This window comes from Phalacrocorax carbo, chromosome 3 (assembly GCF_963921805.1).
Source record: "Phalacrocorax carbo chromosome 3, bPhaCar2.1, whole genome shotgun sequence".
Classification (NCBI taxonomy): Eukaryota; Metazoa; Chordata; class Aves; order Suliformes; family Phalacrocoracidae; genus Phalacrocorax; species Phalacrocorax carbo.
In genome coordinates, this window is record NC_087515.1 from 125,562,408 (window position 1) to 125,575,033 (window position 12,626).

The 12,626-nt window shown below is 55.5% G+C and overlaps 1 protein-coding gene across 1 annotated transcript; it reads right to left on the bottom strand.

Moving 5' to 3' along the window:
• Positions 1-5,931: 5,931 nt before the first annotated feature.
• XKR5 (XK related 5) lies at positions 5,932-11,517 on the bottom strand. The gene is made up of 7 exons (XM_064448246.1): positions 11,376-11,517; positions 10,688-10,871; positions 10,402-10,583; positions 9,468-9,677; positions 9,177-9,346; positions 8,637-8,748; positions 5,932-7,289 (listed from the first exon to the last, which is right to left on the bottom strand). The coding sequence occupies exons 1-7, from the start codon at positions 11,431-11,433 to the stop codon at positions 6,202-6,204; spliced, it is 2,004 nt and encodes a 667-aa protein (XP_064304316.1). The 5' UTR covers positions 11,434-11,517; the 3' UTR covers positions 5,932-6,201.
• Between the last annotated feature and the right edge of the window lie 1,109 nt (positions 11,518-12,626).

Below are 12,626 nucleotides of genomic sequence, written 5' to 3' on the forward strand. Positions count from 1 at the left end.
AGCTCGGAAACCAGGCTGCAGAGGGAGGCAGAAAATGGTGCTGCTGGAAGGAGAGATCCCAGCAGGGCTGGGGCAGGGCTGCTGCCAACCCTTGTGCCCCATCGGTACCTTTCCAACGCACTTTATTTTATTTCACCTTGAAAGAGGGATGAGAGTGACCGATTCAAAACAACAAGCCAAGGGGGCAGTGCCAGCGGGCTGGACGGCCACGGCCCCGAGCCCAGGTGCTCACCCAGGTATTGTTTAATTTATTAGGGACGTAGCCTCTGTTCCTGCCTGTTCGCTGCTTTTTCCAGATCACCGGTGAGCGGCACAGCCAGTTCTCCTCGAGGGCCTGCGGGTCACTCCCTGCATTGTCAAAGTTCACCGTCGATTCCTGCTCTCCGCTCCCTTGCTGCGCTTCCGCAGCCCATGAGAGCTCCTCTCATCGGTAGCACTGAGCTCTCCTGGGCTGGGGCGCGGGTCTCCGCCTCTCTAAAGCGCTGCAGGGGGTTTCTGTAAAAACCAAACCAAACAGTAAAGGCTCACAGGAGGCAAATGAGCAGAAATCTTCCATTCCAGGGTAGGTGACAGCGCAGGATGATCTGGCCAAGTGTGATGGGTTGGAGACACCCCCCACTCCAGGCCTTCTGCAGTGGCTGAAGCCCAAACGTTAGTGACGGGCATCCCCCAAGGCAGGGCAGATCCTCGGGTCTAGCTCAGGATAACGTATCTCATCTGAAAAGAGCTTTCCTAGGAAATGCTGAAGAAGTAGCAGAGGGTCTGCTTTGGTGTCCTCAAGCATTTGGGACACAGGGAGGAAAAGGCAGCCGGTTCCCTTGAGCAGTTGCTTCGTCGCCCCTCCGCCACACTTTCCCCCAGCTGCAGTTTCTCGTGCAGCTTCACGCCCCGGGTTTGGATTCGCCCAGGACCGCGTTGCTCCAGGGAGAGCAAGGAGCTGGGCCTTGTGGGACCTCTGCGCTCTGAGGTTGATGTGAAGACAGACCAGAGCGGGGAGCGACCACGTCGCCCACCCAGGCCCACGTGCGCTGCTCCATGGGTACGCCGCCGAAGATCAGGTCTCAGCACCGCGGTGGCGACAGCTGGAGCTGGTTCTACCAAACCAGCAGGTTCCCATGCTGCGTCCAATGTGGTCGGTGGCAGCTCCCCTTGCACAACCACCTTTGGACCTGAAGTCACCGTGGGATATTTGCAGATGGATATCACCCTTCCCGGCCCTGAATATTACCTCAGTGAGACCTTGGCAGGGGCTCCAAGCTTTCCCCGTGGCCTGGTGATGCCTGGGGAGGTGGAAGAAGCATCCTGCAACCATGGCCGTGTTCCTCCAGGCACTCACTGTGCAGTGTATCAGCCATCTTCAGTATCCCAGAGCCCCCAGTTTCGCTCCCGCCAGCCCCCATCTGCAATGCCACAGCAGCATCAGTCCTGCGCATCCCTCTTCTCCCATAACCCAGGCGCTGGGTGGGAACGCAAGGTCTGGAACAAGGCGTCTGCTTTTGTGGCCTTGAGCAGCATCTCCCTCTGGTGGCTAAGGAACAAGGAGCTACGGGGAGAAACACCTCCCCAGCGTGACTTCTGTCTGGCAGCGTTGGGGAAAAATCTGGATGTGCGTCAGCTCACTGGGGCATCTCGAGTTTCCCACTCCCGCAGAGATGGGAAGGCTGGGGAGGGGTATCTGGAGCTGTGATTTGCAGCTGAACAGTCCTACTCCAAAGTGGGCTTTAGATTTAACTAAATATAGGACATTTCTATAGGTGGAGACCTGTAGTTCAGCACTGGGATTGTACCCGGCACACAGGACTTGGACCCTGGGTGCAACAGGGCTCTCATGCAGGCTGGAAGACTTTAAGGACAGATAATCCACATTATTTCACCTGATTTCGCTTTGCTCCCAAGGAGAAGGTGAGGGGAAGCACAACAGGATCTCACCAGTGATCATCTCCCATCATCAGGGAGCAAAGCCATGGGAACACGGCCCCACACCTACACCCCCATCCGTACCCCAGCCATGCTCCCTCCGGAGCTGTCCCCAGAGTCCCCCCTCTCTTGGCCACTCCTCGATCCACCTGGGATTTCCACAACCACCTCCTTCAACACCTCCATAAGTGATCTGGATAACGGGATCAAGTGTAGCCTGATGAAGTTTGCAGATGACACCAAGTTGAGTGGGGAAGCAGACACTCCAGAAGGGAGAGCTGCTCTGCAGGGAGATCTGGATAGGCTGGAGGAGTGGGTCAGCAAGAACCTTAGGAAGTTCAACAAGGACAAGTGTAAGGTCCTGCACGTGGGAAAACATAATCCGGGAGTGCAGCACAGACTGGGCTCCACCTGGCTGGAGAGCAGCTCTGTGGGAAGGGACCTGGGGGTCCTGGTGGGCAGGAAGCTCAACATGAGTGAACGGTGGCTGCTGTGGCCAAGGCAGCCAACGGGATGCTGGGTTGCATCAAAAAGGGCATCACCAGCAGAGAGAAAGAAGTCATCATCCCGCTCTACTCAGCGCTTGTCAGGCCTCACCTGGAGTGCTGTGTACAGTTCTGGTCCCCGCTGTACAAAAAGGATGTGGCCAGGCTGGAAGGGGTTCAGAGAAGGGCCACCAAGATGATCAAAGGACTGGGAAGCTGCCATACGAGGACAGGCTGGGAGAGCTGGGTTTGTTCAGCCTTGAGAAAAGGAGGCTCAGAGGAGATCTCATCACCATGTACCAGTACTTAAGGGGCAGCTACAAAGAAGATGGAGACTCCCTTTTTACATGGAGTCCCATGGAAAGGACAAGGGAAGGGAACCCAGGGAAGGGGTTGACTCGGCCACGTTGGACACCTTCAAGAGTCGCCTGCACAGGGTGCTGGGCCATCTTGTCTAGGCTGGCTCTTCCTAGAAAGGTTGGACTAGGTGATCCCTGAGGTCCCTGCCAACGTGGGGTTCTGTGATTCCTCCAGGGTCAGAGGTGTCAGCTCACGGCGCACCTCCAGGCCCTCCCTGCATCATGGATGTGCTCTGAGAAGTGAAAAATCCTCAGGCATGCCTGTCTCCTGTGCCCAAAAGTATTTCTCTACTTTCTTAAAATTGTCAGTTTGGCTGTATTTTCTTTCCTGACCGGTCCATGGGACAGTTTCACGGTGGCTGCTCAGTGCTGTTGGACCTTTACCATGTACAGTTAACCCATGCCACCACAGAGCTAGCATTTAGCTGCAGGATGTAGCTCTCCCAACCGTTTCATGACCCTCATTAATTTTTGCAGTTACAGCTAAAACAGAGCCATGGCTGTTCAAGGCAGTCCCTGGTAAGCCCAAGTTTACTTAGCACAAAGCCTATGGTCTGCTGGTAACAGCAGCAACCCTGTATTTATTGGGTGAAAAACATTTAAATTACTCACAAGTGCTGCAAGGAAGGTGTAAGTCCTTCTGTGTCTCAAGGCCCTGGACAGAACAGCAAACCCTTAATGCATTTGCTTTTTCCTGCCTGACCTTGTCTTGTGATACCCAGCACAGGTTTGTGGGCAGCCCATAATTTGGATAGTCATCACTTGACCTCCTAAGCATGTGATTTTTGTAGTCAATGCAAACAATTAGGGCACGTAGGACTGCAGCCATAGGGTGTAGAGCCAAGGTCAGCACTGCTGTGGCTTGAGTAGAGCATCCGAGGAGAGATTCGCACCAAGCACAACGCCATGCACCGTCATCCTTGGGTTGGTGGCTTGTTTTCCAACCTCAGATGTTAGGGTTGGATGCTCTTACTACCTGCAGCAAATGCTCAAAATCTACCCCAAATATTACCAGTCTTAATTTAGCATATAGTTTCAATGATTCTTGTCATGTTAGTGTTTCTCCTCAAGGTCACTAAAATCAGATCTCTCAGTCCAAGTTACACAAGGGACAGCCCCTTTCGTGGGGCTTCTCCAACCTAAAGCGAAGGCTCTGGGTTAGGAAGAGAATGGTCCTGCTCAGGGAGGGAAAGGACTTCCTTGTGCTAGACCTGGTTTGACCTTGGCTGGGGATAGGGTGAGCAGGTACCACTGCCTCGTTCAGCATCACCCACCCTGCTCTGGATCGGGGGATGGGGGACAGGGGCGGCTGCCACCAGCCACCCCCGCAGTGAACGTGGGTTCCCACTCTGGCAAGAGGGAATGGGGCAGGGAAGACATCACCAATCCCTCCTCCCAGCATCCGCTACCTGGCACAGAAATTTGGCCAGTAAACATCTGCATCCCCACCCCGAAGAGCTGCCAATGTCCCAGCTTGCCTTCTCCGCTTCTCCTGAGCTGCTGCTTGCCCACAGCAACCAAACCCCCCCAGCCACTGCTATGTGCGTGCCACATCGGAGTGCCCAGGTCCCACAGACTGAGGTGGCCCCAGCTAGAAAGATGCTGGGATGCAAACCCTTCTTCAAAGCCCTGACAGGCAACTTGACCTGGGGCTGCAGGAGAAAAGTATGGGGAAGAGAGAAAGGAAGAGCTGTGGAGTCCTGTGCCTGTTCATATCTGTGTCCTATCTTTGCACACCCTCCAGCTGGAGAAAGGGAAAAATCATGCTCAGTTAAACAAAAAGCATGATTTGGGGTGGGTAGAAGCAGAATGGGTAGAAAATCTGATGGGAGAACAGTTGCAAAGGAGATGGGAGGAGGTGAAGTCACATCCAGCCAGGAAGCTGCTCAGCAGTTCGCTTGCAACGCAGCAGAACAAGGCCCAACATCCCCTACAGCAAGGTCCACAGAGGACCTCTCCATGCTTCTGTGCACCCCTGACACGAGACACAGACACAGCAAAGGCTGGTTTGCTTTTAAAATCATCATTATATATTATCAAAGGTAGAAAAACAAACTAAAAAATTTCCATAATGGCACGGCAGCTCTGCTGCCTTCTGTGTGATGCACATAGTGAGGAGGACTCCGCAAAAGCCGCTGCGGCTGCTTCCTCCCTGCAGAGCACAGCCACAGCACGGCGGTGCTGGCGCCCGAACGGAGACACGGAGCTTTCACCACGCTGGAAAGCAGCTTCGCTCCGAAACCGGCACCAACTGGGTTTTCAGTGCCCAGATCAGCTTGAAGAAACACCTGGCTGGGTCAGTCCTGAGGAGTGAACGCTACAGGGAAGCTTTTTTAAATAATTCATCGCGTGCCTGCCCTTCCTGCTGCCTTTCCTGCCCTGTGCCACCGCTGGAGTTCTGTCCACAGGAGGGCAACAGCTGGAGGGCACAGCCAGATGTGCACCAGCTGGCACCCAGCTGACCAGACCTCAATCAACACATCAAACCACGTCCTGGGCACAAGCCCGTGTCCACCCAGCCCGGCTGGAAGCATTAGCTATTTCTGAGACCACGGTATTGAGGATTTTAGTTCCCCATATAAATAAACCCTGCCTGCAATGGGGAATTTACAGTGGCAGGAGTATGTAGATCTATTTTGAGATTTGGCTTGAGGCTAAATTTAGGAGGGAGCATCCAGCCAGATGTGGATTATCTGCAGCTGGGTGGAAGGGGGCAAGGAAGAGGCTGGGCAGAAAAGGCCACTTGTGGAAGCAGGACAGTACACAAGCAAGCAGGGCATGCTTTTGTCTGTAATTCACAGTCCTGAGGTTTTGGTTTGCAGTATGAAGAGGCTCTGGGCTCCTATGTGGCCCCAGAAAATGGAGTTGGTAAAGCTCTCACGATGAACGTGGTGTGGAAAAAATAAATCAAGCACCACCAAGCCTTACTTTAGGGCTTATTCTGCCCAAAAGGAAGGGCACCTCAGAGTAAAATTCATTATTTTTCTGGTTTAGGCACTTATTTGTCCTGAGAAGACTCCTGCTTTGGCCAGCATTGCAGCGCCTGGAGACAGCAGCCAGATCTCCGTGCTGGGACAGGGCAGCAGCTTGTATAGGCACTCGTTAAAGGACATGATTCAAGACATCGTGACAAATACATCAAAGGCAGCATGCTCCAGCTGCCTAGCAGGACTGTTACATAAATAAGTTTAATAAATACCTAAACCTGGAATTTTAAGGCTTTTTAAGACCTTTGAAGGTCTCCAAAACTGCAAATAGAAGATGCACTGCGAGGGAAGGTGATGTCCCAGTGATGAAGGACCACATCTGCCCGGTGGCAGGGGCACCATGGGGACAGTCTTCATGGCCAGCATTAATATCCTACCACCTCCTGCCATACCCTGTCGATGAGGTGGTCACCCCAATGCTGACCCATGGTGACGGTGCAGCAATTTACAGAATCACTCCAGCAACCCAGACGGGTCTGTCCCCTCTCCCAGCTCCCCCAGTCTTCCCAGTGGGCATCTAGGGTCAGCCTTGGGGGTGGAGGTGAAGCATGGTGGCCTCAGTTTGTTCCTCATGACAGTCTCCTGTGTGTCACAAGCATGGGTGTCCCAAAAGCAATGTGATGCCATGAGGGCACCCTCTGGCCCCATGGGCTCCAAGCCTTCTTTGGGGGGACCCGCCACCCCAGAGCCGCCTGTGCTGCCGAGGGAAGAGCTGCTCTGCAGATGCTTGTGGGCACCAGTGCCCAGGATTGGGCTGATGCTCACCATCTCAAAGGATAAATCCCTTCCTCTTCCTCCTCTCAGGCAGCTTGGAGGAGCGTGGGCTTCACCATCCCTTTGCACCAGGGCCATGCACGTAGCTGTGGCTGTCCCCGTGCCGGGCAAGGAGATGCCTCCCGCGCTCGCGCTGAAATATATAGAGGAGCCCTCGGCTGGATCTGGGGAGAAGCTGCTGGGAAAGGACATGGTCGGGTGAAAACCAGGCTCCTGCCCTGCTCCGTCCTCCCGTGCCATTCTCACAGCGCCGGTGCTGGGTTTGCCGCCTCCTCCATTCCCCGCTGCCAGCAATTTCTCATCAGTCAGACCAGATTCAACACCCTGAGGACCGATTTCCCTCGTGGGGAGTGAAAGGTTTGCCCCAGGCTCAACACCACTGAGTTTCCCCATCATCCATCCTCCAGGGTAAACCTCTCCCACACCACCATCTCCAAAAGCTGCGTTGATTGTGGACATATCTCCTGTCTTCAAGGCCAGCTTTACCAGCAGCCAGTGGTGGTGGTTCGTCCAGCTGTCCTCCGAACACCCTCTGAATTGCAGGAGCGATGAGCTGTTCCCAGTTTTGGGATCTGCTGTGGTTCCTTCCCCTGTCAAGGACTGCCTGACTCCTGAAATTCCCAAGCTCTGCCCTGCTTGGGAGCCATCTCCCGCAAACTCATCTTCACCGGCGGCTGCAGCACTGCAGGTCGTCTCCAGGAAGCCCTGCCAGATCTCTGCGGACTTGGGATGGAGCAGGCTGTAATAAACCACCAGAGCTGCAGCACCTGAAAGAGAGCAGAAAGGTGTCAAGGGATGAGTCCCAGCAGTGTTTTGGTGAGGTGTGGAGGAGAAACCAGACCTCGCTGACACCTCCAGATCATCAGACCTTTTGCAGAGATGCTGTTGGGCATCAAGTGTCCGAGCAGACGCCCTTCAAGCGTTTTTAGTGATGCAAGAATCCTACTTGAGCAGCTTTCAGGAAAGGGAGTGCTGAGCACGCTCTCAAGACCGAATTTAATCTGGGTTGATTTGCAGACTGAAAGTGCACAGCGAGGCAGCCGCTGAGGCCAGCAGACATGGCACGGGGCAGGGAGGAGGTGTGTGATGCAGGAATCCTCCCCATCTCACAGCATTCCCATCCGCTAGCCATTAAATGAGGCGCCAGCAGGTTTTTAAGGCACCTTCCTAGTTCTATCCTAAGCTCGCTCAAGGCCAGGGGAATCGCTCCTTTTCCAGATCTGCGTGCAGCTGGTCTGGGGAGATGCACAAAGCCCAGCGTGCGGGCGGCACAGCTTCCCTCTGCCTCCATCCCATGGGGAGCGCATGAGACTGGCGGGGACCTCACCCAGCAAACAGCAACTCCCATCCCTGCCCAGAGCTGGTTTTGCAAATAGAGGTGCCAATGGGTGGTTTGCAAGCATCGTACGACCTCTCCCCTCCTTCAGTGAGTTGTGCATTAAAGCTTTAGGGAATTAAATGCACCACCTGGGCATAGCTGCTGCCTGCTTTATGGGCAGGGTATGGAGTAAGGCAGGGTACGGGTGAGGTTTGGAGTACCTCCTCCGTCACGCACCAAAAAGCCCTCCCCACGAACACAAAAAGCTTTTCCATTTACAGAAGCAGCACTGGTCTTTGAAAGCAAACCGGGTGGGAGAAAGCTGCTGCAGTTCTGCGTGGTCCCACACCAGCATATTTCCAAAACATACCCAGTGACGCCTCATCAATCACAAGCCACCTTCATAAATCATCAGTATACGCTCAGATGAAAACGTTTCCCTGCAGCGATCCCCTGTGTTATACCACTGCCTGCACCGATCACCCAGCACCAAGATCCCAGAAAGCACAAACAGATGCGCATCAAAATTGCATATATTGTATTTGGCAGCGGCACCTGAGCCATTTGGTGACGTTTCGATCATTTCTGCAAGCCTCCCTCTTCAGGGACGGGCTATTACGAAATGATGAAGAAATGAAACTCAAGGCGGATTTACTTATTATCAAATTCATTCAGATGCTTAAGCTGGAAGAAATAAAGCAAATAGTCTGATGCAACTGAAATAACTGATGATGCTCATTTACTCAAGCTAATCTCTAAACAGGCAATCCAGGCTCTAAAAACCAGTAGATCTTACCTATTACAGACCCTGACATGACAGCCCCGGTCACGCACAGGCTGGTCCTCAGCTCTGCCTGCAGGAACCGGGTGGCCAGCAGCAGCAGGAGGGTGTTTTCCATCAGCATTATCTGCAGAGCAGAGCAAAGAGCGTTGCCACTTTTATCCTTCCGATGGCTTTAAATGGGCTTGCGATGACAGAAAACACCCGGTTTCTAGATTTTACTCATTTATTTTGCACCTTCCTTGTCACTTAAAACATAAGCGTTGCTGAACTGAACTTTATGCAAGGTCTCAACCGTTTTTTACCATGAAAAATAACTGCAGAGCAGCACAGCCTCTCTGGTGTTATTAAGACGTTGTATGGCCGCTACTAAGAAAACAAAGCCCCAGGGCAGAAGATGCATCAAGCTTGGGTGGCCACGTGGCTTTGTCAGGACGTGGGAAATGCTGGATTTTACCAAGTGGTGATGTGTGAGATGAGTAAGAAGAGTCTGAAGCTATTGCTTCTCCCCAGCAGCTGTATCCATGTGGAATACAGAATATCCTGGGTACTTACAGCATAAAACACGGCCACCCTGTGCTTGGAGGGACCGGCCCGGACATTAACGTAGCAGAAGATGTACACGGCTCCCACCAGGCAATTGAACAGCCTCCAGCGGCAGGGCTGGGCCACGATGTTCGTCTGCTGGGCCACCAGCCAGAAGGACATGAGCAACCAGTGGACACCTGCAAGGGGAAGGGACCGAAAGGGCAAAGCCATTCCTGGGGGAGGCTGCAAAGCGCTCCAGTACCAGGAGCTGTGGCTGACAGCAGGATGGGACGGGGGGAAGGTGATCACAGGTCTTACCTGCCACAGCAAAAACCCAAAAGGAATACAGCCTGGCAAAGAGCACCAGGGCCAGGACCCTGGTCCCCAGCATCCCCGTCCTCCAGAGCAGCAGGCAGAGGATGGCCGCGGCCGGCGGGCAGAGGTGACCGGGTTTCAGCAGGCAGGCGAAGCGGCTGTAGGAGACCAAAGCCCAAGCGAGGGAGAGCAGGGACAGCCCCGCGCTGACACCTGCACGGGGACAGGAGCAGTCAGGCGCTCTGAAGGACACCCGGCTGCGTTGCAGGACCATATCTAACGCTAAAGAGCTGTTGGTAGCACGGCATCCCGATACGAGCCAGACACCCCCCTCTCCTGCCAACTGGAGTGTTTTAACCAATTTGTGCTGAATCTGGGCTCCATTGCATGCTTGGCATCTCCCTGCTTAAATCCTCTGACCGCTCTCTGCCACGGGCAGAGCGCTGCAGCGGCAGGGCGCGTCCATCTCCAGTCGCTGCGACCGGACCAGGGACTGGCACTGACGTGAGACTCCAGCCTCCAGCCTCTCCCTTTGCGAAATGCAGCGGGAAGTTCACCTTTTCTACGAAGCAGCCCCAAAACCCTAAATCCTCCGCACTGCGCTGCAATTAGGGCTGGACCAGCAGTAGGAACACGTGTTGGGTTCAAACCTGGCCAAGGCACTGTCTGCCATGGAGGTCCCCTATACGCCATAGGGAATGATCATATAGGCCAGGAAAAGCCGTGGATAGCTCAGAGACTTCCACGTTCAACCACAGCAGATCTTTAAACCACATTTGTCCCCGCTGCTTTGCACTGGGGCTTCCCAGCCCCTTTGCAGCATGCTCCTCTATCCAGAGCCTGCCCCGCGCCCTGCCAGGTGGGCACGTGCATCCCCCCACCCAAATACATCACCCCTCTGCGACTTGCAGCATCCTCCAGGGAATTCCCAGCTCACCGGGGACGAAGCCCGCTGGGTCAACTGCCACGACGATGTAGGCCTGCAGCAGGAGGTGAGGCAGGGTCTGCAGCAGGGCTTCCAGGAGCCGCAGCACGCAGACGTCCCCGTGCTGCGCCAGCACCTCCCTGGCGCGGGCACTGCCACCCGCCTTCGCCACCGTCCTCAAAACGTCCCAGTACCTGCAAGAGTCACCATGACGGGATGTCCACCCTGGTTTTATCAGGTTAGGGACTGCGCCTGGGGTGGGGTGGGGGCTGGACGGACCACGGGGAGCATCTCTCACCGCTTCCAGAGGCCCAGCTGCAGGACGTGGAGCACCAGGAGCCAGCAGCCGGGCGGGTGGCCGTCGGCCCTGAACCAGAGGATGCTGAGGAGCTGAGCTGCGTAGCCGGGCACCACGCAGGCGACGGTCAGCCCGAACCAGCCCAGCTGCCCGCGGACAAGGTAGTGGATGACAGCGCAGAGCCCTGGAGAACGGCAAAGACGCCCCGCTGAGGGATGCCACGGCGACACGCACCCAGCAACTGAAAGGTGCTGCCCACAACCCGCCCTAAACTCAACTCCCAGCCGCCGAGGGGGTTTGCAGCCCTTGTCCCCGGCTTATCTCCAGCTGCCGGCTGCCAGTGTCTTGTCAGCTGTGGCACAGCCGTCGCCACATGAAGGGCTCTGATAAAACCGCTGGGAGAAGGGCTCCAAATAAATAATGAAAAAAACCAAAATAATTTTCAAAAATTTTAATTTTTCAGATTAAAAATAAAGAAAATGGCTGGGTTCTTCACGGATGCAGATAGCCCGCGCCTGGAGCGCTGCTGTCCGTGGGTACCGCACCCTCCGCGGGTGCGCAAGGGCGGCCCCCCCCCGCCCTCCCCCCCTCCCCGGAGCTGGGGGTGACCCAAGACCCCGCGCCCCCCCCCCCCCTCCGCGTGCGCGCAGCCCCGCGCACCCTGCGCGCACCCTGCGCGCACCCTCACCCGCTGCGCGCTCCGCCGCCAGCAGCGCCAAGCAGAGCCCCGGGAAGGCCCCGCGCATCCTGCGCGCCCCTTGCGCGGCGGCTGCACCGCGGCGCAGGAGGAGGAGGAGGAGGAGGAGGGAGGAGAGGGAGGAGGAGAATGAAGGGGAGGAGGAGGAGGAGGAGGAAGGGGAATGCCCCACCCGGCACTTCCCCAAGCGCCTCCCCCGCGCCCCGCCGCCGCGCTTCTCCCCCGCCGGGCAGTCTTACGTCACGTTGCTGGCGTCACGCGGCCGCCCCGGGGTTGTGGCGGCAGCACAGGCCGGCGGTGGTTGCCCCGAGACCCCCGGGATTACCGTGCACTCGCACAAGGCCGGTATCCCCCGAGCTGATGCGCGCTCGCAGAAGCCCGTCCCGCTGTCCCCAAGTGATGCGCGTCCACCGCAGGGACGAGCGGTGGTGGCAGCGGGGACGTGATGTGCAGGGAACCGCACATTAATTCAGTTGGTTTTCCCCACCCCCGCCTCAGAAATGAAACCTTGGTGAACCGTGATCCCAACCGTTGGTTGCAGGGGCCCTTGTGCGTGCAGAGACGTCTCCTACCTGCTTTTTTCCCCCGATCTCCAGCCCAGCGGACTCCATCCCCTCAGGAGCACATGCTCTCTAGAAAATAAATCCTCAGGAAAGACCACAACGGGCTATTATAATTTAATAAGTCCAAATATCAGCTAAGGTTTTGTCATTGTTTTTGCAAAATCATGCAGGAGGCTCCCAAGGGTTTGTGTATCAGCCGGGCTGTCGGGGTGGTTGGGGGCTTTCACCCATTCACTGGTGTTTTTTGGAATTTTAGTGAGGTTTTTTTGCAACCCTGGGAACTAAGCCCAGTTCCTCCTGTTGCTTAACTGGAGGAAAATGTCTCACCCATTCAGCTGAGTCCCAGAGAGGGGGCTTTTTGAAATACGAAAGCTCAGTTTCCAGGGTTCTCCATAGATCCCCCGTACGTTATGCCTGTCCCTGCCGTGCTCTGTAACACCCCTTTTCGATATTTGCATGTGAGCGATGGACTAAATATCCTGTGCGTGCTCAGGGCTGTGGATGTGCTGCTGGCCGGGGAGCCAAACTGCTCAGAGATGTCATCGCCTGATCCTCCTTCCTCGAGGGAGCACCACAAGGGTCTTTCCTTGGTCTCCAGCATGGGTTTCTTACCGAGCATGTAAGAACATTGCGCCTTCCTAGATGTAAGAACTGTGCTTTTTCTAGAAAGGTTGGGCTG

Excerpts from the sequence above, each read along its gene's own strand:
- XKR5 (XM_064448246.1), bottom strand. The coding sequence starts at position 11,433 with ATGCGCGGGGCCTTCCCGGGGCTCTGCTTGGCGCTGCTGGCGGCGGAG. Across the intron at positions 9,678-10,401 it reads CCCAGCGGGCTTCGTCCCCG|GTGTCAGCGCGGGGCTGTCC; the intron begins GTGAGCTGGGAA and ends GTCCCCGTGCAG. Across the intron at positions 8,749-9,176 it reads GGGTGGCCGTGTTTTATGCT|ATAATGCTGATGGAAAACAC; the intron begins GTAAGTACCCAG and ends TCTGCTCTGCAG.